Below are 27,777 nucleotides of genomic sequence, written 5' to 3' on the forward strand. Positions count from 1 at the left end.
CCTCTCAGACTCTAAATAAGTTTTGATAAAAGGACGAACAACTAAGTCCTTCAGGGGTACTTCTGAGTTAAAACATGCTCATGAACTACGTACGTGGAGCAACCAGGTAGGTAGGTTTTAACGTTGCAAATCTGCAACGCCTGCCTCCAGAGGTTTAAGCTTGTATCTAGTAGGGAGCTTTGGTTAACAGTTAGGATTATTTCTACTATAGTGTTCCGGTGACAGAAAACAACTGAATAAAAATGACATTTATAATGAGATAAAAATAATTTTGGTCATTTCAAGTAAAGAAGTGCCTCTTTGCGTTGATCTGTGGACTTGGAGGTGATATCAGATCTCGTACCACCCTGGTATGATTTTCTCAGGCCGTGTCAGGATGCAGCAACATATTAAACAATCACATCACTTTAGCTTGATGTTGAGGGCATGATGCAGTTGTAGCGTGGACAAGAGGCTAGAAAAGCCAGTTTGGCTTTTAACTGTTGGCAACCAGGCCATGCTACTGAGTGGACGCCCTACATCATGGCTGTGCTCCACTGTGCTCCTCCTCAGTCCCAAAACTCTGAAATCAGCATGAAAGTGAGACTGATTGTGTGTTTATTTAGGGAAATGAAACTCATTTGTGAGACTTCCCAGTTCTGCCTGGGTACGACAACACTACAAAACATTTCTGGTCTTAATTTAATGTTTTAACTTTACTCCTTTTACCTTATATGATTCTGTCTGATTTCCTATTTAGCAAATCTAAACATTCAACATGCCGATTTCGAATAGGATTATTGTTATGTCATACACACACATCAGCAACTGAAAGAGACACGTCATGAGGACTTGCTCTTCTTCTTCTAGCTGTGTGAATTTGTTTACTAGCTGCCCTCTGATTATACAAATTTAGTTTGCAAATAGAATAATTAAGGTGTTGCAGAAAATATGACATGCAGACTCAGCAAGATCACACACACACACACACACACACACACACACACACACACACACACACACACACACACACACACACACACACACACACACACGCACGCACGCACGCGCGCACGCACACACGCACGCACGCACGCACACACACACACACACGCACGCACACACACACACACACACACACACACACACACACACACACACAGCTAAAAGAAATATAGCATTGCAAGTCCTGCTTAGATCAATATGTTGTGATGTGCATTAATTACACATTTAGCAGAAAGAGCTTATCAGAGAATCAACTCACCACACTCCATTGTTCAGTAGACTTATTAATTTTCTTTTCTCAGTCCAGTACAATCATTACATTTTTATGTTGTTAAAAGCAAACTGCTATCAAAGCAAACTGATTTACAACACTAAGTCTGAGTACATGGGCAGCTTGGATCAATTTCTATTCAAATCTGGTTTATTTACGAAGCCCTAATTCATAACAAAAGTCATTTCAAAGCAGAATGCAAAATGAAACATGTTCAATTCATATTAATCACTTGAATGATACAACCAGATTCGATGGATTGTAAAACAACAACCAGTGAAGATTCGCTGGAAGGAAATCGGGGACTGCACAGAATTTTGACTTAAGTGGAGTTCACTCATCCTGGTGAAACATGGTGGTAATGATGGTATGACTGGGGACTGTGGGAATGATTCCGTTGGGATGCATCTGCAGCAAAGCTAGAACAATACTCAGAATAAGGGGCCTTCTACCTAGACTAAAAGGACAGGTAAGAGCTAAATGGGAAAATTGGGTCATCATTTCTATGAATGATAAACAGAGAAAACAAAGTCGATAGCAGCATTAACTCTATATGGAGATGATAAAGTTGTCAGAATGAAGACATGTGGTCACATAGCATATAGTAGCATAGCTAAAGGGATGAGCCAGGATAATCCAACCTAACCCTAAAGATGGAAACTGTAAGCTTCTGTCAGTCTGTCTGTCTTAACAGAAACTGATTTATTGAATTTTACCTAAATGTCCTATATCATGAAAAATCCCAGTTTGACGCATGTTATAGAGTTATTTCCTCATGAAAGGTGGTACATGATGGTGAATCTGCAGTCTCTGAGTCTACAGCTGTGTATTATTGTGGAATTCACACAGGGAGACGTGGGCTTTCATTAAATCCAAGTATCTTATTTCCTGGTTGAAGGAATTGTCATATATTACTTATAGCTCATAAAAAATGACCTCTCAATAGTGCCAACAGTAATATTATATTATTTCATGTGCCTACCGTTGCTGTGGAAGGTGTACAGTAGAGTGACACAACACAGGCCCTTTAACACATTATCAGACAGTTCTAAAGCCTACTTAGTAACATGCCTAAAGGCTGTGTCAGCTTTTGTTGGACCGGGACAGAAATTCTTTAGCTTGCCAATATAAGACGTTTATATGTCAAAGTCTGACCTGGAATAAAACGGATTTCTGTCACTGAATGTAAACAGCTCCAGCAGAATGACTATAGACGAACCACGGTCGAACAAATTAGTACCTTTCTGGGGCTTTAAGTGAGGCAAATATTTGAAAGAGCAACAGTGACCACATGTGACGATCTGAAGGGTCATCCTTTCTTTTCCAGTGCGGTTCTAACAGTACAGTCGTGTGTATGTTGTTGTAATGCTGCTCTGAAACCAAACCCTCTGCAAATATGTTGTCTTAGTTCACCCAGTCTATGTTGCATTGGGAGTCAGTAGTATAATATGGGCGACGGTGGCACAGGAGTTAAGAGCTCGCCCTGTAATTGGAAGGTTGCAGATTCGAGCCCCGCTCAGTCTTTCGCTGTCGTTGTGTCCTTGGGCAAGACACTTAACCCACGTTGCCTGCTGGTGGTGGTCGGAGGGAAAGGTGGCGCCAGTGCTCAGCAGCCTCGCCTCTGTCAGTGCACCCCAGGGCAGCTGTGGCTACATCGTAGCTCATCACCACCAGTGTGTGAATGTGTGTGTGAATGGGTGAATGATTGATTGTGTTGTAAAGCGCCTTGAGGGGTTCCAGCACTCTAGAAGGCGCTATATCAAATACAGGCCATTTACCATTTACCATAATAGAGTACTCAAGTTGTGACACATTTACTGTAGAGACTTTGCCTGAAGGATTTAATGAGATGGCAACAATGAAACAAAAAGCCCTAATGTCTTGACTCAACTGGCAGTTTAGCAAACGTTCTAAAATCTCCATGGATTAATGGCAGTGTTTACTGTTGTATTCAGACATTCTTCAAATCACATTTCACATCATGCATGTTAAAGAAGCTGACTCTTATGTGGCCCAGAGGTAAAAAAAACACCAAAAAAATGACCAACAGTGAGCAAACATAGCAACACCCATGGATGTCATGACAAACTTTCGTTTTTCTAATGAATGTTTCATCTTTAGCAGCACCCATTTCTGTGCAATTGTTGTTTGTGGCACTTAGTTTGGTCCAAATCTTTTGCTGTTTTGAGCAAATGTTCAGTCCATCAGTCCTCAAGAGGCTACTGTTACAGTTTATCATCCATTTTCACTAAAAGCAACTCTTTCAATCTTTTAATTTCTTGCTTCCAACAGGAAATGGCCTCCAAAAATAAAATGGGCTACAAGTGTCGTATAGCTGGAGTGGTGCTCCTCTTGTTGGCCGGTATTGCTGCTCTGGTCACAGTTGCTGTTGTCCAGGACACACTGAAGAGAAAAGAGTACAGCTTAGAGGTAAAAACACACACGTGTGATGTTAAAAAACGTGTTGAATGCATACATAATACATGCATGTTTTGGCTTTTTCTGTAAGTCTTTTTGGTAAAATACTTTCTTTCTCAACATTTGAATTGGACAGAGATCCAGATTTGCATAAACAAATTCTTTAAAACAAACAACATACGTTGTTACGGTTATGAGTCTGCATCTAGTTGTTCCATTGATTTATCAGTTGTAAAGTAAGAAAAAGTAAAGTAATTAGAACAGATCAACAGAGGAGATTACACTAGACACACTTTTTATGATGAACTATGTCAGGTAATGTCTTCACTCCAAAGAGGATTTCAGTAAGAAACCGTGTTAGAATGGTGGCAGTGGTGCCCCCAGAAATTTTTCATGGGGGCTGAGATGAGGGCAGTGAAATTTTTAGGGGGGCGCAGTTGGTCCGTGTGGTAACTCTGGCAGCATTTAGCCTTTATTTTTGCAGTTTCATACATTGGTTCAAATACCTCTTATGAAGAAAATTATATATGGAAATTGTGTTCCCTCGCCCAGACGCAGGCCACCGAGGATCCCCTCTGCAGCCAGACCTGGAGGTGCGGCACGTCGGCGAGCACCTGGTGGCCGGGCTTTCACCCATGAAAAACAGCCGGGCATAGCCCGAAGAAGAAACGTGGGTCCCCCTTTCCATGGGCCAGTCCCATGGACCAGTCGTGGGAGGGGCCAAAAGGCTTGGGTGCAGTGTGTGGTAGCCAAGAGCGGGGACCTTGGCAGTCCGACCCTAAGCTACAGAAGCTGGCTCTTGGCACGTGGAATGTCACTTCTCTGGTGGGGAAGGAGCCTGAATTGGTGTATGAGGTTGAGAGGTTCCGACTAGATATAGTCGGACTCACCTCAACACATGGCTCTGGCTCCGGAACCAGTTTCCTTGAGAGGGGTTAGACACTCTACCACTCTGGAGTGGTTCTCCTTATTTGACAAATCCCCTGGGGGAGCAGTGAGCTGCAGACACAGCCACATTCAGGAACCTTTTAGTGGTTTAACCCTCAATCCAACCCTTTAATGCTGAGTGTCAAGCAGGGAGGCATTGGGTCCCATTTCTTCTGTCTTCGGGATGACCCGACCAGGATGTGAACCCTGATCTCCCAGTCTCAAGGCGGACACTCAATCACTAGGCCACTAGTCACAGATTGTCCATAATGAACACCATGTTCAAGCATAAAGGTGTCCATATGCGCTCTTGTCACCAGGATACCTTAGACCGCAGCTTGATGATCGACTTTGTTGTTGTTTCTTCTGATCTGCGGCCGCATGTCTTGGACACTCTGGTGAAGAGAGGGGCGGAGCTGTCAACTGACCACTACCTGGTGGTGAGTTAATGTGGGGGAGGACGCTGGTCAGACCTGGCAGGTTCAATTCACAATTTAGTTCACAAGTCAGACAGAACTGTGTCTCCATTATTGAGGCGTCAGTGCTTGTCGTGGCGGCAATCACTGAACCTGCTGGAGGACATAGGCAGTAAGGGATGATGTCAAGCAGAAGAAAGAGTCCTATTAGGTCTTTTTGGCCTGTGGGACTCCAGAGGCAGCTGATGGGTACCAACAGTCCAAGCGGAATGCAGCTCTGGACCAGCTCTATACACAGGGGGTTCCTGGAGGGTGCGTGGGCGTTTGCTCTACTAATCTACATGTGTTTTGTGGATTTGGAGATTTGGAGAAGGCGTTCAACCGCGTCCCTCGGGGGGCCCTGTGGGGCCCTGTGGGGGCCCTGTGAGGGGCCCTGTGGGGGTACTCCGAGAGTATGGGATACCAGGCCTTTTCATACGGGCTGTTGGGGCCCTATAGGACAGGTGTCAGAGCTTGGTCCGCATTGACAGCAGTAAGTCGGGCTCGTTACCAGTGAAAGTTGGACTCCACCAAGGCCGCCTTTTATCACCGATTCTTTTCATAACTTTTATAGACTGGATTTCTAGGCGCAGCCAAGGTGTTGAGGGGATCTGTTTTGGTGGCCTAATTATTGAGTCTTTTGCAGATAATGTTGTCCTGTTGGCTTCATCAGAAAGTGATGTCTAGCATTCACTGGAGCGGTTCTCAACCAATTGTGAAGCAGCTGGGATGAAAATCAGCTCCTCTAAATCTGAGACCATGGTCTTGAGCCGGAACAGGGTAGAACGTCTTCTCCAGGTCACAGATGAGGTCCTACCCAAGTGGAGAAGATTATGTATCTCGGGCTCTTGTTCACAAGTGAGGGAAAGATGGAATGTGAGATTGACAGTTGGATTGGTGCTGCATCTACAGTGATGCGGGCGTTGTACCGGTCTGTCGTGGTGAAAGAGAGCTGAGCCAGAAGGCAAAACTCTGAATTTACCAGTTGATCTACATTCCTACACTCACCTATGGTCACAAGCTTTGAGTAGTGACCAAAAGAACAAAATTGCAGATACAAGCGGCCAAAATGAGTTTTTTCCGCAGGGTGGCTGGGGTCTCCCTTAGAGATAGGGTGTGAAGCTTGGTTATCCGGGAGGGGCTTGGTGTAGACCCACCGCTCCCCAACATCGAAATGCACCTGCGGCCCGACTCCAGATTAGCGGAAAATAATGGATGGATGGATGGACAATTGGTTCATGACCTTGTCATCATTACTTTCACAATTTTTTTTTATTCACAGTTTGGCATTGTGATAGACTCTGGTTCATCTCGTTCCAACGTGTATCTGTATGAATGGCCAGGAGAGAAGGAGAATGAAACAGGAATAGTGACTGAACGAATGAACTGTAAAGTCAAAGGTGAGTTTCAACATTTTTAGGAAAATTCTTGCTTTTGCATGAAAAGTTCTTGCTGGTTTTGCACACAGTGTGAACCATTATTTAAATAATCAAGATGGAAACTGTTTAACGTGTCTTTGGTGAAAGGTATAATCTTACCACAGCTTTGTGCTCTTAGGTGTTTCTATCTCGGGGATGAAAGTCGATCCCATTAAAGATGAAGAAACATGGAAGGGATTCAACCGCTGTATGGATGACATCATCAAAAGTATTCCAGAAGCAAAGCACAAAACCACGCCTCTCTTTCTGGGAGCTACAGCGGGAATGCGACTCTTACAGTAAGAACACTTTTGGTTATTCTCATGGGTGATGCAACAATCCACTTATGCTTCAGTCCAGTTTTATCAGCTAAAATGAAATGCTGATACCAGCATTTTCTGATCTAGAACTCTTTAATTGAGTTTTACAGAAAAGCCCAATGTTTCACCTACAAAGAATAGAAAGATTACATGTGTCTTAAATGGAGCTAGATGTGCTTAAAATACATTTGTAAACAGTTTTACAGAACGACCAACATACACAGGTGCAGAAACGGAATGCGGCCCTCATTGAGACACCCGTGCCTTCGTAAATAGCCTGTATTTGTATAGTACCTTCTTAGGGTTCTACAACCCCCCAAGGTGCTTCACAACACAATCAGTCATCCACACATTCATACGCTGGTGAAGATGAGCTACGATGTAGCCACAGCTGCCCTGGGACGCACTGACAGAGGTGAGACTGCTGAACACTGGTGCCACTGGTCCCTCCGACCACCACCAGCAGGCAAGGCAGGTTAAGTGTCTTGCCCAAGGACACAAGAGCAGCATTCTTTGGTCAGAGCCAGGATTGAACCTACAACCATTCACTTACTGGACAACTCCCTCTACCTCCTGAGCTACTGTTGCCTGCTCTACTCTCAAAATGTCTGATGAAAAATGGCTTTATCATTGTAGGTAAGAGTAGTTTGCAAAATCCTAAAAGGTCACGGTAAACCCTTGTGACTGGATATGATCTGACTGTTTCGGTCTTTTGAAGAGGAGTGAAGGGGTTTTCATCAATCTGACAGAAATAAACTGTTTGTTGAGTTACTATTACTTAATTACTTAGGAGAAAAATGTATAATGCTCTGAAAACAGGCAAGGTGTGTGTGAACAATTTAAATAGCAATTGATACCTGTGATCTTTTGGCTATGACATATTGTGTGTGTGTGTGTGTGTGTGTGTGTGTATGTGCATGTGCGTATGTGCACCTTATAGCTTTATTTTCAACTGTAATAATTTCAAAACACGCTCTAAATGAAGATACTTCTCTATCATCATCATCATCATCATCATCATCGTCTTCATCATCATCATCATCATCATCATCATCATCATCAACATCAACATCATCATCATCATCATCATCATCATTTATTTCTATAGCTCCTTCCACTATCGTTGTAGTAGCCCAGGGTGCTGGACACTTTTACAGTAAAAAATGAAACTAAAGCATAATAAAAGAATACAAAAGAAAACACTCAGACAATAAAAAAGGTATAATAAGTGATAATAAATGTTCACGTAAAAACAAATACTAAACAATAAATAATTAAATCACAATAAAACAAAGACTGATGGGAAAAAGCCAATTGGTAAAGGTGTCTTTAAACGAGACTTAAAAGACTGGAGGGATGGTGCCTGCCTCACAAGCAAAGGCTACACGTTCCATAAGCTTGGGGCCACCACAGAGAACGCACGATCACCCCTAGATTTGTATCTAGAACGTGATACTTCTAAGAGTTCCCTGTCTTGGGAACGCAAGGCCCTTGCGGAGGTATATCTATGGAGGAGTGAGAAGAGATAGTTAGGGGCAGCGCCCTGTAGGGTCTTATACACATACAGCAGGGTTTTAAACCTAACCCGATACTCAACTGAGAGCCAGTGATATGCTCCCTCCTCGTAGTACCAGACAAGAAGCTTGCCACTGAGCTGTGGGAAGTACACCTGAACTCTCACCAGCATACACAGCATTACATTAGTCAAGGTGTAACAATACAAATGCATGTAAAACTGTTTCTAAATGAGCCCTCAACAGTATTGACTTGATTTTAGTGATCTGTCGGAGGTGGAAAGAACAGGAATGTACGTCAAGTACAAGCAGTCCTACCAGGGGTCCGCAAAATTACCTCAGTTTTGCTCTCATTTAAGTGCAAATAACTGGAGCTCATCCAAAACTTATTATCCTCCATATGATCAAGGAGAGGAGAAAGTGAGCCACCCGCTCCCTGGCAAACCGGCAGGTAGAGCTGACAATCATCGGCATTAAAGTGGAATTTCACCTTGCGTTTCCTATTGCGCCTAATGGTAGGAGATAGATTGTAAACAAAAGGGAGCCAAGTTCAGAGCCTTATGGGACCCCTCAATTGAGGTGTTCCCAGATTGAGGGATATTGATTTTCCAAACACAAAAACTCCTATTGACCAAATAGATTTCCAACCACTGGAGGGGCAAGCCTGTAACCCCAACCCACTGCTGTTGGTTCTTTGCAAAGCTGTTTATGTTCTCTAATTAATGAACAATCCAACACAACCTTTACCACTCTGAATGAAACACAGGACAATATTCTGTCAAGTTCAAAGACAGACATTCTCAGCTGACAGACTGATCAGTCTGCAGACGACTGATGATCCGTCTATTGGTTCAGAAAAACTTTCATCTGTGCTGTTGAACTTTAGGAAATCCAATAAATTTAATGTTGATTTTTTAAAGACTTTTTTCTGTTGTACTTGTGTTAGTGTATTTTGGACTGAGCATGTTAATCACCACCTGGCTGCAAAGAAAATTTCCCTGCAGGGACATTGGTTGATTGATTGATTGATTGATTGTTCCAGGATTCAGGAAGTTCAAACATGAATTTTTATTCACATTGATAATTTATTTGTCTCTGTCAGTGTGCCCCAGGGCAGCTGTGGCTAGATCGTAGCTCATCCGCACCAGCGTGTGAATGGGTGGATGACTGATTGTGTTGTGAAGTGCCTTGGGGGGTTGTGAAACCCTAAGAATGTCCTATACAAATACAGGCAATTTACCATGTTTGAAGATCTAAAAATATAATCTACTTTTGTTTTCTTCTTATTCATGTGTAGATTTTTCAACATCACAAGATGATGCAAATGTCAAAGTTCAACTATATGATTTTGTTTAAGTTCTCAGCTCAGTCATCAAGGTTTTTTATAGCACGTTGGGTGTTCATTGATGTAATTTCAGAAAGCAAACAAAATGCTATAGAAAGATCAATATTTGTGTCACAACACAAACGTCAAACTGAAAGATTTTTTTAAATAAAAGCTGTAAGAAAAAAAGATTATTTCCATGCTTTAGAAATGTTTTTACCATTTGTTTTGTTTTGTTTTTTTCAAGAGAGGAAAACAAACAGAGATCTGAAGAAGTCATGGAAAGTCTTCGAGGGTACCTGACTTCACTGCCCTTTAACTTCCAGAATGCTTCTATAATGACTGGGCAGGAAGAAGGGCTGTACGGCTGGATCACAGTCAACTACTTGATGGGAAACTTCCTTGAGGTAAGGCAGAGAAAACATGCTTATCTGTGTAAAAGTGAAATGAAGAAAACATGCTGCTTACTGGACATGACCTGTCTCCATCATGTCCACAGAAAAACCTTTGGAACGCTTATGTGCACCCACAGGGGGCGAAGACGGTTGGCTCCATGGACCTTGGTGGAGCGTCAACACAGATTGCCTTTCAAGTTCAGGAACGTGGAAATGGGCCTGACTACTTGCAGGTCAAACTGTACGGTTACCCGTACACCGTCTACACACACAGTTTCCTCTGCTATGGCAAAAATGAGGCTGACAAGAGGATTCTTGACAAAATAGTCCAGGTACCCATAAGGAATTGTCTGCATTTGAATTGTCCCTTTTATAAGACAGAATGAGTTTCTGAGGGTCACATTTATTGAGTTTCTTCTTGTAAGATGCATTTATGAAACAAAATTTTTATACATTTAGGAAATGTACCTAAACAGAAAAAGTCTGACATATCAGCAAACATTAAATTTTATTTCAAAGACAAAGCAGGCCATAAGACACATTATGAAATAGAAAAAAATAAAACAAGGCATAATAAAAGAAAAGATCTGGCTAATGAGCTTTAATTAACATCTGTTGTATTACAGGACGTAAAGCAAGTTCAGATGATTGGGAAGCTGAGTAAAGGCTAAAAGTCCATTGCAAACCAAATTGTAGAAATAACTACATTCATAACTAAAGAGCATCCCGAATTGACAGAAAAAAACAAACAAAAGTACATAGCTAAACTGAAAGCCAGAATCCATTAATGTGCTGTTAAAAATTGATTAGTGAATACTGCTGCTCCAAACAGGCAAAGAGAACAGTCAAGAATGCATTATGTCATTAAGAATATTGATTGAACCATCCATGTCATCACATTAGCCTGCATGAAATGCACAATTTCTGGTAGCTTTTAACTTTATTATGTATCTCTTGTTATGGCAGAGGGAGATACATGCTATGTTGAAAATAGGTGATGAGTTGCTATAGGGACCTAATGATAAATGTTAGGTTTAATGACTATACACAAGTACAGACAGCCATTGGGCCTTCAAAGTAGAAAATGTCTTCCTTTACAGTTCAAAATTCTTCAGTTATTTATTTATTTATTTTGACTAATTTTCTTTTACAATTTCTAAAGTTTTAGGATCTTCTCAATCATTTGACATGTTTATTTCCTTCAATGTTTCAGGAATCCTCCAACCCAACTTCCATAGTTAACCCCTGCTACCCAAGAGGTTACAACACCACCCTGAATGTCTCAGAAATTTACGACACCGAGTGCACAAAGAAAGCCCGAACCTACAACCCTGATCAAAAGCTGTACTTGGTTGGTGCTCCAGACTCAGAAAAATGTGGGGAAATTGTGAAGTCCATATTCGATTTCAAAACGTGCTCCACATCACACTGTTCCTTTGATGGGGTTGAGCAGCCACCCGTTACCGGAGAATTCATGGTAACATTTATTTCAGCTGTCACAGGTCAAAGTAAACAGGTGAAAATGCAGAGAAGATGAATGCTTGTCTTTGACATTCTTACCAGGCGTACGCTGGATTCTACTACCTGGCTCAAGCTCTGATGGTGAATGGCACGTCGGATCTTGATCAGTTCAAAGCTTCAGTTGAGAACTTCTGCCAAACACCTTGGACCGTGGTAGGTTTTCCTAATTGCATTCAGTCTATAGCACGATTTTTCTTGCAGGACTAGTTTCTGTGGTTTTATTAGTTTGCCTAAGAAAAGTGTCCAAAATTTGCAGGCAGTTCAGAACTCAGCCGCACAGGAAATTCACACACCACACCTGTGTTTTACTCACTTCACTGGTTACTGGTTCAGGCAAGAATAGATTTTAAAGTGTTGCTTTTGAAGGGACCATAAGCAAGTTTGACAGCCAAAACATGTATAGAAATAATACATTTCTTCTTCATACATTCTCCTGCAATGCCCTGGTCCTGTAGAATGAGCCCTGGCATTTTTACTGTGATTGCCTGTTTTTCTGTAAAATCACAGGAAAAGAGAAATGCTCGGGTCGAGCAGGCTGCTTCATGCGCGTTCACGCTCAGGCATAGCCCGTAGCATTTGCTATCCGTAGCTTTAGCAGCAGAGAGTGAGGCAGTGCCAACTCAGCGACTTTGTCGCTGTTCCTAACGCCTAGTGATGAACCTAGCTACATTTCTGAGGACCCTTAGCTACTTTCTGTAGAACTTTCTTCTAGATATTTCCTGCAAATTAGCAACAAAATAGCCATTTTTGCTCCGAACCGTTCTTTGGATTGACGTTGTTTCAGCTGTCATCAAGGATATAAATGTTACAGATAGATTGAACGTCATTGGCGCTTTTGCTCACCTAGTTAGTTGTCTGACTCTCATGCAGAAGACCTGGGTTCGACTCCAGTTGTGAACATAATTTGTCATTTTGAGTTTCTTTTTTACATGAATGATATATTTTTTACAGTAATAAGATGCCCAAATTCTTATTTGAGACTCACCGAAAGGCATTGAATTCACAGACAAAAAAGATGTGGGTTCAACTTTCATTTTGGAACAATTTTTCAAGCAAGACAAGGGAATGATCTGAGCATGCAGGAGGACTGACCCATCATAAACCTTTGTCGGCTGTGCTGAAGAGAAAAGTACAGAACCAAATTATTTAATTAATTAGCTGCGTGTTCTCCTGTCCTCTGTCCTCCGGGCCACACACACACACACGTACACACATGGGACTGTCTCAGCTGTTATTTTCGTTAAGGAGTTTGCACGTATAGCATGCACGCCTCATGCACGAGCTTACTTTTGAAGCTGCAGTTAGGCCTGAGTGGCAATTGCGAGCATAAAAACTTCTAACTTCCTTACAGTAATTTTAATGTATAAAACAGGAAATGGTTCTGCACCTACATATTTAAATTAGTTGGCAAAGCCACATATAACTGGTTGAGTTTTGAGATCTCCGATACTGCAAAAGAAGACAGTTGGTGGGAGATCATGTACTCCTTTTTCACCGGTTCTTTGTAGCAACTCCCATTTGGAGTGAGCAACTTAGATGTTGTTTGGTGTCCCTGCCTCTGCTCTAAATAGGCTGCAGGTAGTCTAGAATGCAGCAGCCATGTTCTTAAATAATACCACTAGAGGTGACCATATAACTCCTGCCCTGGCCTGTCACCATTGGCTTCCTGTACATTTCTGAGTGAAGTTTAAGATTCTGACATTTGTCTTCAAAGCCTTGCCCCGGCTTACCTGTCTGACCTGATGACCCTTTACATGCCGGACCGGGCACTGAGGTCTGCTGGTCACCTTTTGCTCTCTGCTCCATCTATGAATGTTCTTCCCCTCTCAGTGAGACTGGCACCATCTCTGCCCTGTTAAGTTGTCACTTAAGGCTTCCATTTATGGCCTGGTGTTTCCTCACTCATGAACTTTTTCCTTGCTGCTATGTATGTGTGGTGTGGTATGGTATGTTAGTGAGTTAGTGAGTTAGTTAGTTAGTTAGTGAGTTAGTTAGTTAGTTAGTGAGTTGGTTAGTTAGATAGTTAGAGAGAGTAGTTAGAGAGAGTAGTTAGTTAGTTAGTTAGTTAGTTGTTAGTTTGTTAGTTAGTTAGTTAGTTAGTTAGTTAGTTAGTTAGTTAGTTAGTTAGTAGGGTAGGAAGGTTCAGCTCTTGAAGAAAACAGTTTTGTTCAGTGACAAAAATCAAAAGAAAGCTGCTGAGAATAGATCATAGAATCACAAACCAGGAAGTCTAGCAGTGCATCAACATTAAGAACAGTTTTAAGAAATAAAAAAAAAAACAATAGGGAGGTTATATTCAGAGGGTAGTTCAAATTAGCACAATATATGTATTTTACATAGATCTTGATTATGTGGCCAGACAAATAGAAACAGGATGAGGTTTTTCTGAAGCTTTCCGCATAATTGGAGCTAAATGAGTCTGTGGACAATGAATCATCATGAGTTATGGGATAGATCCCTGGTAGGGAGAAATGTCTTCATTGACTCAAATGTCTGCTTTTGTCCAGTTATTTTTCCAACCTTTTAAAATCTGCTTGGATCTTTCTTACTTTTATTAGTGACAGACTGCTGCATGAAGGAGCGTTTCCGAAGGTCCTTCCTCCCTGCAGCTGTTAGACTGTACAATCAGAACTGCTCCCAAAAAAAAACAGTTGTCGGCATCAGTGCTGTAATAACTTCTACAATTATAACTTACACATTACTTTTTCTCAGCTTATACATGCAATAATTTATTGAAGGCTACATGTCTACTTTTTAATGAACGGGTAAAAAATAAACAATCTGCACTCTTTTAATCATCTTAAACTTTTAAAACTATTTTAACATCTTCAGTATCCTGCTATGCTTACACATTATGTGTGCGCTTATATAAACAACTGTATTGTACTCTGCTCTGGTAACTATTGTCCATGATGTAAATATGTAATAACTGTGCTTCTGTTCTGTGTCCTGCATTGTTTGTATATGTGTGATGTTGCTGCTGACACAACCAAATTTCCCCTTGTGGGACTATTAAAGGATTATTCTATTCTTCTATTCTATTCTTACTGATGCTGCCCACCCAGCAAACCACAGCGCATCACTGTACTAACCTTGGTTTTTTTCTCTTTGTTTCAGCTGAAACAACAAAAATCACTGATTGCTGACAAACACCTCAGGACCTATTGTTATAGCACTCGCTACATCCTCACACTCTTGGCAGATGGATACAAGTTTAATAAAGAAACATGGAAAAATATTCACTTCGAAAAAACGGTAAGTGGAACATTACAAATAAAACTATTGAACGCTATAGTAATAGCAACAAAACAAATCTCATGTTACTGAGAAGAACTGCAACACAACCATTAGATTGTGGAACTTTTAGTCAAACAGCCACTACTGTAAATTCCCAAAATCAGGCGTTTACCAGCTTTCATAGTATGCATGCATGGGGGGCCACCCACCGAGTCCTAACATGGATCACTGACACCAATCGTCTCATCTCAAACATTCAAAACTCAAGTGGAAAGTATGCAATACATGCTCCCACAAATACATTCTTTGACTAGAAAGGGGCATCCCTTGTCTGCACACTCGTGAGACAGAAAGCAGTGGTCAGATAATATAGCTGCAGTTTCCTAATTGCTCATAAACGGCCCTTTAGGCAATATCCAACTCTGTTCCTAAACAGCTTTGATGGTTCTATATTTGAACAAGTGAGTTAGTGTGCAGTCTGGGCTGCTTTAGGACCCTTTGGGGGTGTAATGACAGTTAGTAGACTGTCATTACAATGAATCATGAATCACTGGTGTCTTTACTGCAATGTTCTTTGTGTGATATGACTCATCTGATGCCTAAAGTGGAATCTTCTCTAGTAAAAGTGATGTATTATGCCTTAACAGCAACAGAAGAAACACATCTGTACATGTATGATGACAGTCTTTTCTGTCTTGCAGATAAAGGAAACACACATAGGCTGGAGTTTGGGCTACATGCTGAGCTTGTCCAACATGATCCCGTCTGAAGTAAAAGAAATCCCACCAATGACAAACCCCGTCTTCGCTGGCCTTATCTTTTTATTTTCAGCTTTGATCATTGTAACTGTTGTTCTAGTGTTTATTATCCTCATCCGTACTTGCTACTGAGAACATGTGACTCAGCAAATTGCCAAAAGCCAAGAAGGCATATTTGTAAGTTGAGGAATGCTGTAAAGTAGCATGTGTGTTCAAGTTTCAATAATGGTAAAAAATAGTGATGCCCAAATTAACATTCCTATTTCCATTTCTAAAGTTGTCAGTGTAACAGGATTGTAAAGAGCAGCTGAAAAAGCCTCAAACGCCGTTTCTTTTGTATCTCAGGGAAGCTACGGAAGCATCAATCACGATGTCTTCATATTTGGTCAAACAATTAGCACAATGGTTGAGTAATGAATGAAACCCCTAAAAATTCAACTTCTGCTTGTTCTTGTTGCACAGTGTATACTTAAAAAATACGATAAACTCACGTCTTCACACTTGGCAGCTCACTTGTAACTTTATGCAAAAGCAAGTGTGGTTTTAATTTGTTGCCTTTTTTCCTGTATGAAAAATGTATTTGCACTAAAATGCATCTACTTTCTCCTAAAGCTTTAATGTAGCAGTAAAAATCTGTTGAAATCTACAGCAGGTGCTCATCTGCTATTGACTTACTGAATGAAAACCATCCCAACACATAATCCACTGGATGCACACGGTGGCATTTTGAAAAGCTACAGAGCCTCCTTTCTTGGTTCTTGAAGATTTTTTGTCTTTGCCAAAATATTTCTACAGTTATAACTGAGGAATTTTAACTTCAAGGTCAGACCAGCCGAACAACAGCTTATAATCCTGAAACTTCCTAAAATGAACAAAGAAAATCTTTGGAAACAGTTGAAATTATTTCAAGAAATGCTAAAAAGTTTCTGCTGCAATCGAAGCACTTATTAGCAGTAATGTTCCCCAACGATGTACTGAACTGCCCTTAAAGTGTTGTTGAGTGTTCATTACTTTTTAAAATTATGAGTGAATTGCATTCCATAATATCTAAAAGGAAGTCCAAATTACTCATTGAAACAACTTTTTTGTTTTTATGTCAACACAATAACTTTGTATCTGTAAAAACTTGGTTTCAAGTGTACTGGTTATTTTGTCATTGCACTAGAGAACCTAATGCATGTTTCTCACTGGTTGCACTGGCACATCTGTTTTGGTAATGTCTTCATATTGATCATTACTCTAATAAATAATAAACATATCGTTGAACTGCATGTTTTTGTGATTGTTGCTCCACATTCTCACTCATAAAGTTATCTTAGGCCAGCGTGTGCTTAGCAAATAAACACATGTGAACCCTTTTAACAATTAAAAACTGATGGGGTTTGTTAATATAGCAATTATATCATTGGACATTGTAATTTTTTTTGTAAATTTATAATCTTATAGAAATTAGGTAAAAAAAAATTGGCACTTGCACCTTCATGACGGAAATCATGTTGTGTCAATAGAGCAAGTTTTTGGAAAAGGTACTAATCATTTTAAAGAGGCAGAGCTCATATAGACTGATATTTCTGATTTCATATGGTTTAAACCTGTATTAAAAATGGGAGCAAGAATGTTGAAACACAAATATCCCTGTTTAAATCTGAACTTTTGGATATAACCATTGTTAGGCATGTGTGATTACTGGTTGATTTGCATGAACATAACCAGTGTGTGAGCTGTGTGGCTATGCATAAACAACGGCAGTCTCTAGTGGTAATGTGTTGTATCTGCAGTACAAATGGTGATTGACTCTTTTACATTTTTTATTGAAAGTTTTGTTTAAAAAAACTCAAAAATCAACATAAAGACACATCTGAAACTACAGCAACACCCACTGGTTCTACAGACACTCTCAAAAATCACAACTGGAAAGGCTTGAAGCATGTGATCGAGCAAATAAAAAAATAGCATCATTAAAGAATATTTTTTTTTCAGTTGCATCTTCTTTTACACACCTGAACAAAAAGAACAAAAACACTTCATAAATATTACTTTTCTACCTTCTTCTTTCCACAAGAGGTTTGCTTTTATTTGGTTGAACCACTTTTTCTTCACCCGTCTGTTTCTCCACTCACTGCCATCATTCCTGGGTGATGTGGGACGGTCATCGAGGATGTGGACTCAACATAATTTATTCCACATTTGATGAACCAGGTACTTTTCTCAGTCTTCATTCTGCCTTAAAACGCTCCCTCTCGTGGAACACTTGTACCCAGAACAAGACAATCTCAATCCAATAATGACATTTTTAGCAGCATAAATTTCATTTAAATTAAATCTTACAACAACAAAAAAAAGTTGCATGAAAAATCTTGCCCCTTTAGGTGAGTTTATGTAATCAAAATAATTTTAGTCTGCAGAAATTCTCTCTTAGAGATTATTAATCTTTTTGGCTGGACGTGCCAGAACATGTTTTTAATGCAGATACTGTGCATACGAGCATATAATTATTGGAAGGAGATGTCTATTGAAGTTTAGTCCAATATTCCACAGTGGGGTGAGGGAGGGGGGTGGGTGTATCTCCTTAGAAGTTACAATAAAGTTAAATAAATTTTGCAAAAGCATTGTGAACAAACATTCTCTTCAAGTTGAGGCAACTATGTTTTAGACTTACTGCATGTTGTTACGGTGATCATCTCTCAAGCCGGGTTTGGTGATCTCAGAAAGCAACAGCAAGCCAACAAATACATGAAAATGTTCAATTCTAATGAAGAATGTTGAGGAAGATCACTTCATCACATCATTTCTTCATCTTTGGTATAAAATCTGCCGCCTGCAGGCTGTTCAACAATTAAGAAAGACTCAATCTGTCAGCAGTTTTTCTAAAACTATTGCTTTTTGCACATTTAAAAATCCTAACACTTATCTTTTTTAAATTTGGTATTTGACAAAGTATGGACTATAACTTTTTCTATGCAGTGAGACAAAGAACACAAATAAAAACCTCTTTAAAGTCTGCAATAAAATAAAATAAAAAACCTTGTAAAATTATAAAATGTGGCGGAGACACAAATTTGAACCAAAGCGCGATACCCAGAATGCAGTGGATTGGACCTTTCAACAAGTCCCATTAAACATTTTTTCTCTCTGATCAGCCAACACCACCTTCATTGCATCATCTAACTCAAACTCATCTCCATCCAAATACAGCTCATTTTACAGAAGGTTTCATCTCCAATGCTCCAACACACTCCAAAAACTTTTTTTACCCCCAAAGTTTGTGAAAATTAAGGCAATAAGAAGTTCAGAAAACATTAACATTCTAGAAAACTACTAACATGATCAAATAATGAAAATAATGGAGCTTGAAGTCAAAGGAAGACAGTCTGTTTTCTCCTGGGCATTGCTTCCTTTTATCTTCTCAATAAAAAAATTCAGAAAATCTACCTGCACATTGAAATGTTTTTTTTTTAATGTTGTTTAGATTTTTATTCTGTACAGTTGGTGGAGTTTTAATTTCGGTTTCTTTTTTATTCCCTTAAAGGAAGAATCAATCTCAAGGTGAAAAATGATCAAGTCAAAGTCTTGGACTGTGATTGATTCCATTGTCCTTTAGGTCAGCAAACAATGATTTGTGTTTTCTTCGTCTTGTTTCACCCGGCCACAGACGATAATGATTTTCTTCTTCATTCTGTCCTTTATTTTGTTCTTGCAAACATCGGAAGCATTCTGCGCAGGGTGATGTCCAGATCACTTCTGTATTTTTGTCCTTTTGGGTCTCTGTGTCTCTGGCGTCTTTATGCAAACCTAAAGGCAATGCAGCAATAGTTTCCAGCAGTCCTGTTATCTAGTAAGACAGAAAAAAAAACAGAGACATTGGGTGACTGAGAAAACTCTGAAGAGAAACACAGCAATTTATTTTGGGATGAAAAATGCTTTTGGTCAGAATTGCAAAAGTTGAAGAAACAAAGCAAAAAATTTTGAATTTATCAAACAGAATGATGCTCACTGAGCTACTACTTCATCACTCCTGCTATTTTGTCACTTTTACATAAAACTTTTAATCTTGTTACCTCTAAAAATGATCAAGTGCTCCAGCTGCATTCCTTTTGTGTGTGTGTGTGTGTGTGTGTGTTTACCTGTTTCTCATGAAGCACAGGACAGATTTAAATGACTTGCTGGTTGTGCATCTGAAACTCACTAACTGTCGGAGTTGAGCTGGTCATCACTGTATTTGCAGACATATAAACTAAACGCTTTCCACTACTTTATTCAAAACATTCACAATGACTATTGGTGACATTTTAGCGCGGGTTTGAATAGAATAGTTATAACATCAGGCAACTGATGAATTTTTGGAGTTAACCCCTCTGAAGATGGCTGCCATGGCCTACTGACCTATGAAACACAAACATGGATAAAACTCTGTCAGGTAAGACGTCGTAGTGGCTGAGAGTAATCCCCGTCACATATGCGGAGAGCTAATTGGTTTAATTTCAGAGATTCTGCTTCATCATTTCATGATAAAGAACGGTGTTAGGCGGTTGCTTCAGGGACTGCAAGACCTTTAACTGACCTTTGACCATCTGCATTGTAGTTATTTTTAAATAAACAGCTTTTTTATGAGTGACACATCATAAAACTGGTTTTGCTGTTTGCTTCAGATTGTAAGCTGTTTCAACAGTTCTACTTCCTGTTCTCTTTTCCCTGGCTACTGGTTGATCTGACTGTCCAAACCAAACTGTTTCCAGTAACCCTGCATTTTTTCTAAGAAATGCATCACACTCACTTTGTCTGCTGGTAGGGGTAGGCTGTGGCATGATCACCTGTACTCTCACTCACTGATAAAGGCTGCTGCCCACTCGCGTCCTGTGAGGAGGGGGCAGTCGTCTGCGGTGACTGGTCTGTCACCACACCCTGGTCAGAAACAGGGCAGGAATAATAATTAATGTCAAAGATTTTACTTCAAACCTGTAACCTTGGATTAGTAGTTTAATGACACTTTTACATGCTAAAATACAGTTTGCAGAAGGCAGACTTGACAAACACATCCTGACATTCATCCAAATAAACTTTTACTAATTTTAACCATTAAGCACACATAATCTGACGGACTAAAACTGTGATAAAATGTTAAACTAATTATGGGAAGTATGTGTATCTCTGCAGAAGGCGACTAAAATCTAAAAAAACGGGCGTTTGTTCTTACGTCCACTGTAATGGCAGAGGCAGGCACTGCAGTGTACTGGGGAATGTAGGTTCCTTGCATAGGAGCAGCCGCTGCAGCAGAGATGTACTGCAGAGGCAGGAGGTGAGGCAAGAAGTATAACATAATTATAAAGTATAGGCTCCAGCACTGTAACATAACATGTTTCTGGGTTTAACAAACTTATTAGGGTGAGAATTATTTCACCATTTAACCAATCAAAAGGATCTTTAGTGTTAAAACTAAAGGAATACAAACATTTCTGGTATTGAAAAGCATTAGGGGAGACTCACAGTGCCTGTGGGACCCAGAGAGAGGTGGTTCATCTGCTGGGTGAGAGGAGCCATAACACTGGAGGGATGAAGAGACAAACTGGGCTCTATGGTCGCAGCTGGGGTGATCACAGCACCCTGAGGCAGGAACAGAAGATACACGCCCAGTTATAGTCTTGACACTAGCTGCTGTTATGAGTTTTTGAACAATGGTGTGCAACCAGGGGAGTCAAATAAAGGGAAAGATGGACGAAAAGGATGGGAAGAAGAAAAGCAACAGCTGAATAAAAATTAAGCTCAGATTGTGAGAAGGGAATTCATGAAGTTGAAAATCAGCCGTAGGACGATTGGCTAATTTAATCATGCTTTTGCTTTGACTTGAATCAAGGAACTGAATCAGAAACAATGAGACGGTTAGCTCAGTTGAAAGTTAGAAACATGATTGTCAGAATTTTTCTTTTTGAACAAGAGAGAAACAATTAAAACATAAAACCACTTGGCAGCTAGAGCCTTCCCATCTGACAAAGTTTGAAGAACTGTCTGTAAAAAAAGTAATTAAGACAAAAACACTGCAAGCCTCCCGTAGAGTAATGTTTACAAAAGTCTAAAATGATCCAACTAATGACTCTTCAGTTCAATTAGACAAGCAACAACAGGATATGTATTTAAACTTTGTATCCATTAAAAAACCATTTCAAGCTGTAAAAAAACACGTTATGACTTCTCTAAAGTGAGTGAATGAGCTCTAACAAACTGAAATGTTTCCTTCTGATGCAGAGGAGAAAATTGTAGGAGGTCCCAGAACAAATACAATGTTTTATTTAGGCCATAAAACACCATTTCCCTACCCTTTCTCTTTACTTAACTCCTCTCCTGGGCTCAACCCCTTCCTGTATGTATTGGCTTATGTTTTAAACACAAATCATTTTGTCATGACACAGCTGGATGCGTCAGAACACAAATGCAGTGCATTTGGATGTTCAGTCAGATTAGTTATCACCAGCATCTCTAATTTAAAATTAGATCACAAACAAATAAAAAATACTAGAATAATAAACTTCAGGGAAGACGCACCAGCTATCAAAAAGGTAATGCACAAGCAACCGTGACAATTCTCTGCTTATACAGGTAGGGAAAGTGGGGCGGACTTGCAGCCCTTGTAAAATTTGACGACTACAACTGTTTCCATCTTGTACGCAGGAACACAGCCTGTCAGCTAACTCACCACGTGCAGCAGACACAACACCTAAGTGAAGAAATAAGAGAGGCTTGTACAGTAAATCTCCTGAATGTGAGTCTCTGTTGCTGTCGAACACCTTCATGCTCGAAGCTTCTCCAAAACCACTCTGCTAAAGATATAACACACAGCTTCTAACAGTGCGCTGACATGTCTGACAGCCTCCTAGCAGATGTAAGCTCTGCTCATGTGAGATATCTGTTGAACTCCACTTCCTGTGAGTGCAGAAGGAAACCTCTAGATGCATGTTGGTGCAGTTCTAGAGGAACAAAGAGGTGGACGTTTGGTATTTTACTGCAGGCCTGGTAGTGTGGCAGATATCCGAGTAACTCTGGATATGTTGGGTTTTCTTTATGTTACTTTGGAATGTTACGGCTCCCAAACTCCTTAGCCACCTCTGGTCATGGCGGAAGGATACGGCAACTATAAACATGACTAAAAGCAGCAATGAGCACTATGTTTGTCATAATCTAGGATGCAAATAAAAACATTGACAGCTGCATTGCAGAAGAGTGCATATATAAAATAACATTCACAAAAAATCTCCACGTGCTGTTCACAAACAAGAGTAAACATTGTTGAGGGTCTGACCTCATGAGGAAATTACTATGCAGTGATTTTCCCCAAAATGACTGTGCTTAAATTGCTCTGAAAAGCAAATAATCACATCAGCGCCAAGAAACTTCATTTCCCATGATGCTTTGCACACGGAAGCATTGTGATGACGTCACCGCCTAGTACCAGAAACACGTTCTGCGCATGTGCGGGAAGCCGTGGAGCTTTTCCCGCGAACTAAGACCATAAATCTTCAGCAGAGACAAAGAAACCTCGTTCTTTTGCCCAGGATACCTGGCGGTTAGGACACGCTTGTCGAACGCTCCGACTTCTTTGAGCACGCGGAAGCTCTAAGAGCCAAGTTGAGCCCACGGGACCGCTGATCTGCTCGTTTCTGCTCCCCTCCAGCTGATGTTTGAGGACACAGAACCAGCGGAGAGAAACAACAACTCCATCCAGCTCTCAGAAACGCTGTAAGTTGTCAAACTCAGCCCAAAAGGAACTTCGTTTTCTTTGTGTCCAGCCGTGGAGAAACACTCGTGGAGCCAAACAACGGAGAAAGCATCAAACCGGCGGATGACGCTGAAAACTGCGGAGAAACACGGAGAACCGTCAAATCAAAAGGGGGAGGGACGCCTCGCTCTTTTGGTGATCAGAAAACTAATTTTTCTCTCATTCTTTTCTTCTCCCGTTTCCTCTATAGTCCAGAATAAGCAATAAAACCGCGCTATTGCTTAAAAAAAGTAGCTTCGTGTTTTCCTCTTTCGTTCCAAATTCGTCCTTCGGGTCATTTTGAAAGAATAAACTGCTTATTAATCATTGTTTGGTATCTTTAAATGTTCGGCCATGGCCAGGCTGATAAACTAAGGATATTAACTCGTGATTAATCTTTTGTGTTGTTGCATGATCCTTTGAAATGTTTTGAGTGATTTAAGGTTAAGTTACTACTGATTCTAAGTGCTTTGGAAGTTAAAGTGCAAGTTGCCACCCACACTTTAGCCAGACAAAGGAGTCAGCCATCTTGTATTCAAGACTCCATTTTGAATCCATACACACGCACACACACTACTCCTTTGTGAGAACAAAGGACCCCATTCATACATCCTACATACACACAAAACACCTTGAACATTATTTTGAATATACATCCTTTTATTATATCACATGGTTATTATTCATTTATGCCACTGTTTATTCATTTGACAAATTGTTAATTAAACGTTATAAAATTCAGATTTTCGTCTCCAGTAGCTTTGTTGTGTCGAAGAGAAGTCTCTGCTCCAAGGATTCTACGAACTTCAAGAAAGACTGATAAGAGTTTTGGATTCAATTTTTCCCCGGAAAAAGGGGAATGGTGCCCCGTATATCTAAGAATATCTTAATTAATTAATAAATCAGTAAATATTCCCATATTTACAGAATTTATTGAAGAATCCAAAAGTAAGTTAACGCTTACGAATTGTTCGCTCCTAATAACCCCAACATTTTATTGGTGCAGCCCGCGTGAGGCTTGGATACACAGAGATTTCTATCCGGCACAAACAAACAAATAAATCCAAAGAGCTTGAATTAAAAATAATCCGTTGTTCAGCCTTGAACCAGCAACAGAGTGGTGCTGATTTCGCTGAGCAGGAAGCTGCATCGAACTCTCACCAGTAACTCAGTGCTTCTTTAAAGGTGCAACGTGTAAATTAATTCTGGTTAACCTTTTAGGTTAAAATTCAGCTTTTCCTTAAAGGTGCAACGTGTAATTAATTCTGGCTAACCTTTTAGGTTAAAATTCAGTTTTTCCTTAAAGGTGCAACGTGTAATTAATTCTGGCTAACCTTTTAGGTTAAAATTCAGTTCCTCATTAAAGGTGCAGCGTGTAAGTAATTCTGACTAACCCTTTTAGGCTAAAATTAACTGCTAATTTAGCGACTTTAACTCACAGTGGCTATTGTAACTAACTGAAACCTTCACTCAAAGACTGATAACACCTTGTTTGCTAATATTCTGAAGGAATAACTAGCATATTTAACACTGCAAGTGTTGTAAGACGTTGCTACGGCAACGCACCAGCTTTTGCTAAAATACTGAAAGGAATAGTATTTTAAGCATCAGTCACGGCATTCCGTGCAATCTTAAAACGCTAAAACCTGTGCGCACAAAGGTTAATTTAGTGTTTTTCTGCTACAAAGCTAGCAGTTGCTGCCCAAAAGGTGCAGCTTGAGCTATCTGCAGAAGCTCTACTAGGCTATTTTTGGTTCGGTTGTTAAAATGGAGGGACAGAGTAGTGAACTGACCAACTCCCGGCAACCAGGTGGCGCTGCGGCCCACGACTATGAACCTGGCCTACTTTCTGGACAAATATTGTCCAAACTGGTCGCGGTTGCTCGAGAACCCGACTACCCTTCTAGGGATTTCACTGAAGAACAGCGTAGCGACGAGCTAGAAGCTGTAATTGATCAAATAGAAAACCCGGATGGTACAAAACCAATCCAGGTTCACTTAGCTAAGTTAGCCTTGATCCTCTATCAGAGAGAACTCCAACATGATCGAGAGATCATGAAGCTCCAGAGCATGCTAGCTGAAAGGCAGCAAAATGGAAGGCAGAAGGATGACGAGGAGGAAGCCAGCACCGATTCTGGGGAAGATGGGGAGAAGACCCCGCCCCCTTCTGCTGATGACAACAGACAGTGGGAAGGGGGGGAACACCGTGACTCTGAGGCTGAGCCAGAGTGCTCTCCCACACCGGTACGAAAGCAAGCCGGCAAAGCCAACCAGGGTCCGCCCAGGACGATCGCCAAAGACCAATTGGTTCCCTCCACCCAAGGTAGCGAGGGACCGCCGTCCCGCCGTAAAGGTAGGCTACCTCCTGATACGGCTCCATACGATAATCAACAGTATGTGGTGTGGGACTCTCTGGACGGACGCACGCCGCAGGGGAGAGATGAAGCTTATCTGTCCCAACCTTCGGCCCCGTTCCCTACACACACTATAGGGCATTCAGGACCATCTAGGGGCCGAGGGCAGTTCGCCCTCGAACCCCAGGTTGGACCACCACCCTCATCTTCACGGCCTTCTCAATCAGTGAGAAGTCGACCAGCTGAGCGGCACCTCTATTTAGACTGCTCCCCCAGTCCACGAAGGGTGCAAGGTGCCGATTGGGGTTATGCACCCCAAGCTGCACCTCCACCATCCACCCATCCTAGCTACTCCGGTATTCGGCATGCCGATAACCAGCTGCAGGACAAAGCATCATACGCCAGTCCGTACCCGGACAAAGCGTATTACGCAGATGCCCCAGTTGAAAGACGCAGGCTGCACTACGCAGACGTGCCCCGGGAGGAGGATCTCCCAGGACACCCACGTGACGTGCCAGCAGCCCGCCACAACATGCCGGACCCCGATTTGGGCCCCAGGAGTCAACATTGGGAGCCCAGAGCACACCAGCGATATCCAGCGCCCTCTGAGACAGACCGTGGGTCAGAGTCAGAGGATGACGCGCCGTACCGTGAGTCAGGGCTCCGTGTACGTCAAATTGAATCGCTAGCTAAAGACATAGAACGCTTTGATCCTAACACCAATGAATCCAACGTCGACGATTATCTCAGGGAGATAGAACGTTGTCTGCTTGATCTTCCAGCACCCTCTTCAAGGGAAAAGCTCAAGCTAATTTGGAAAACCACATCTAGAACGGTGCACGGTTTCATGGAAACTCTACCACCTGACATTCGTGATCGGTACTCCTCGCTCTGCCGAGCGTTGAGAGATGAATACGCCACGTATGCAGACTCTGCGTCAGCTACAATGGGGGCCTTCTCCATCAAACACGGGAGGAACGAACCCCCCAGAGAGTATTATCGCCGACTCAAAAGTGCTTATTTCCAAGGTCGAAACGGCCCTGGGCTCGAGGAAGACCCTGCCTTCAGATCCCTGTTCATTCACAACCTGCACGAGTGTGTTCGCTCCGAAGTCTCAATGTATTGTCGGATGAAAAAACTGACAACTCAGGAGATTAGGAGATACGCTCAACAGGCTTGGGAAGCCGGCGGAAAGCCCCAAAAGCCTGACGCACATCACCGCGTCATGCACCTAACTCCCGACACCGAGCCGCGTTTGGAGCTTGAAGGCACAGAAGCTCCACCCACTAAGCCAAAATCTGCTAAACCTAGACCTGCTAAACCGCGAGAGCAGTCCCAATCTCCTCAACAGGGGAAGGGGGGTGCTGATTGGCCACCTAGGTCTGGACAATCAGACAGGAAGTGGCCCAACCAAAACCAACGGCAGGCAGGTCGGAACAGTGGAAGGTTTAAGGAGCGCCGCCCACAGGTAGGTCCCGAACACAAGTCCGCAGGTGAGTACTTGACCAAAGCCGACCTCCAGGAGATGTTTCAGCAGTTCCTAGCTAAACAGAAGGAACAGCTGAGATCTGCAGATGAGACCCCTGAACCAAAGTCTGCTTCTAAGAAGCCAGACTCAGAGCCAACGTCCGCATGACTAGGCGTGGCTCAACCCCCCAGCGTGGCCAGGACTTACCTGATCAGTTGGGGAAACACTACTGGTAGACCACAGGAGTCTCCTGAAATCTACCCCCCAGAGAAACCAGATACTAAATTTCTGAAGTTCCTTGGTGACTTAACAAACCATGATCATGCTCGCCGTTTGTACTGTAGCACCAATCTAGGTGGATGCATACAAGTTGATGCTCTGCTGGATACCGGCTCAGAAATCACCCTGATGTGCTCCACATTGTTCCATCGCGTGTCTGACACCATGCGGTCGCTCGGGAAACCAGTCCAGGTTGAACCTTGTGACCTGAAAATCACCAGCTACACCCAGACCCGGGAGTGTATCACTCACCGGGCGTGGCTGGATATCACCTTCCAAGACATGACTCTGGTTCACCCGTTTTATGTCTGCCAGCTAGACACTGAACCACTTCTCATTGGTCAGGACCTGCTTGAACGTCTAGCTCCCCTCATCGACTGCCAGAAG

General features: G+C 41.6%; 3 protein-coding genes across 4 annotated transcripts in view; 2 read left to right on the forward strand and 1 right to left on the reverse strand.

Moving 5' to 3' along the window:
* entpd3 (ectonucleoside triphosphate diphosphohydrolase 3) overlaps positions 1 to 16,813 on the forward strand; it is an 18,207-nt gene extending 1,394 nt beyond the window's left edge. Inside the window, exons 2-10 of the mRNA XM_015949156.3 lie at positions 3,548 to 3,685; positions 6,338 to 6,455; positions 6,613 to 6,772; positions 9,879 to 10,038; positions 10,131 to 10,358; positions 11,240 to 11,503; positions 11,590 to 11,700; positions 14,665 to 14,802; positions 15,486 to 16,813. Of these exons, the coding sequence (XP_015804642.2) occupies positions 3,551 to 3,685; positions 6,338 to 6,455; positions 6,613 to 6,772; positions 9,879 to 10,038; positions 10,131 to 10,358; positions 11,240 to 11,503; positions 11,590 to 11,700; positions 14,665 to 14,802; positions 15,486 to 15,674 (1,503 nt within the window). The 5' untranslated portion in view covers positions 3,548 to 3,550 and the 3' untranslated portion in view covers positions 15,675 to 16,813. The remainder of the gene's footprint in view (positions 1 to 3,547; positions 3,686 to 6,337; positions 6,456 to 6,612; positions 6,773 to 9,878; positions 10,039 to 10,130; positions 10,359 to 11,239; positions 11,504 to 11,589; positions 11,701 to 14,664; positions 14,803 to 15,485) is intronic.
* Positions 16,814 to 17,332: 519 nt separating this feature from the next.
* Positions 17,333 to 27,777, reverse strand: part of LOC107378766 (RNA-binding motif, single-stranded-interacting protein 3) — a 183,650-nt gene continuing 173,205 nt past the window's right edge. Inside the window, exons 11-14 of the mRNA XM_015949157.3 lie at positions 21,027 to 21,143; positions 20,737 to 20,823; positions 20,317 to 20,444; positions 17,333 to 19,374 (exon numbers count right to left, since the gene is read on the reverse strand). Coding sequence (XP_015804643.2) covers positions 19,371 to 19,374; positions 20,317 to 20,444; positions 20,737 to 20,823; positions 21,027 to 21,143 — 336 coding nt within the window. The 3' untranslated portion in view covers positions 17,333 to 19,370. The remainder of the gene's footprint in view (positions 19,375 to 20,316; positions 20,445 to 20,736; positions 20,824 to 21,026; positions 21,144 to 27,777) is intronic.
* On the forward strand, positions 22,835 to 27,279 carry LOC139069828 (uncharacterized). Of its 2 annotated transcripts, none has more exons than XM_070550810.1 (2): positions 22,835 to 24,595; positions 24,656 to 27,279. In XM_070550810.1, the coding sequence occupies exon 2, from the start codon at positions 25,057 to 25,059 to the stop codon at positions 27,277 to 27,279; it is 2,223 nt and encodes a 740-aa protein (XP_070406911.1). In that variant the 5' UTR covers positions 22,835 to 24,595; positions 24,656 to 25,056. The 2 variants fall into 2 exon arrangements, with proteins under 2 accessions (XP_070406911.1, XP_070406910.1); XM_070550809.1 differs by having other exon boundaries at positions 22,835 to 24,510; positions 24,571 to 27,279.

The sequence above is a fragment of the Nothobranchius furzeri genome, chromosome 5 (assembly GCF_043380555.1).
Source record: "Nothobranchius furzeri strain GRZ-AD chromosome 5, NfurGRZ-RIMD1, whole genome shotgun sequence".
NCBI classification, from domain to species: Eukaryota; Metazoa; Chordata; class Actinopteri; order Cyprinodontiformes; family Nothobranchiidae; genus Nothobranchius; species Nothobranchius furzeri.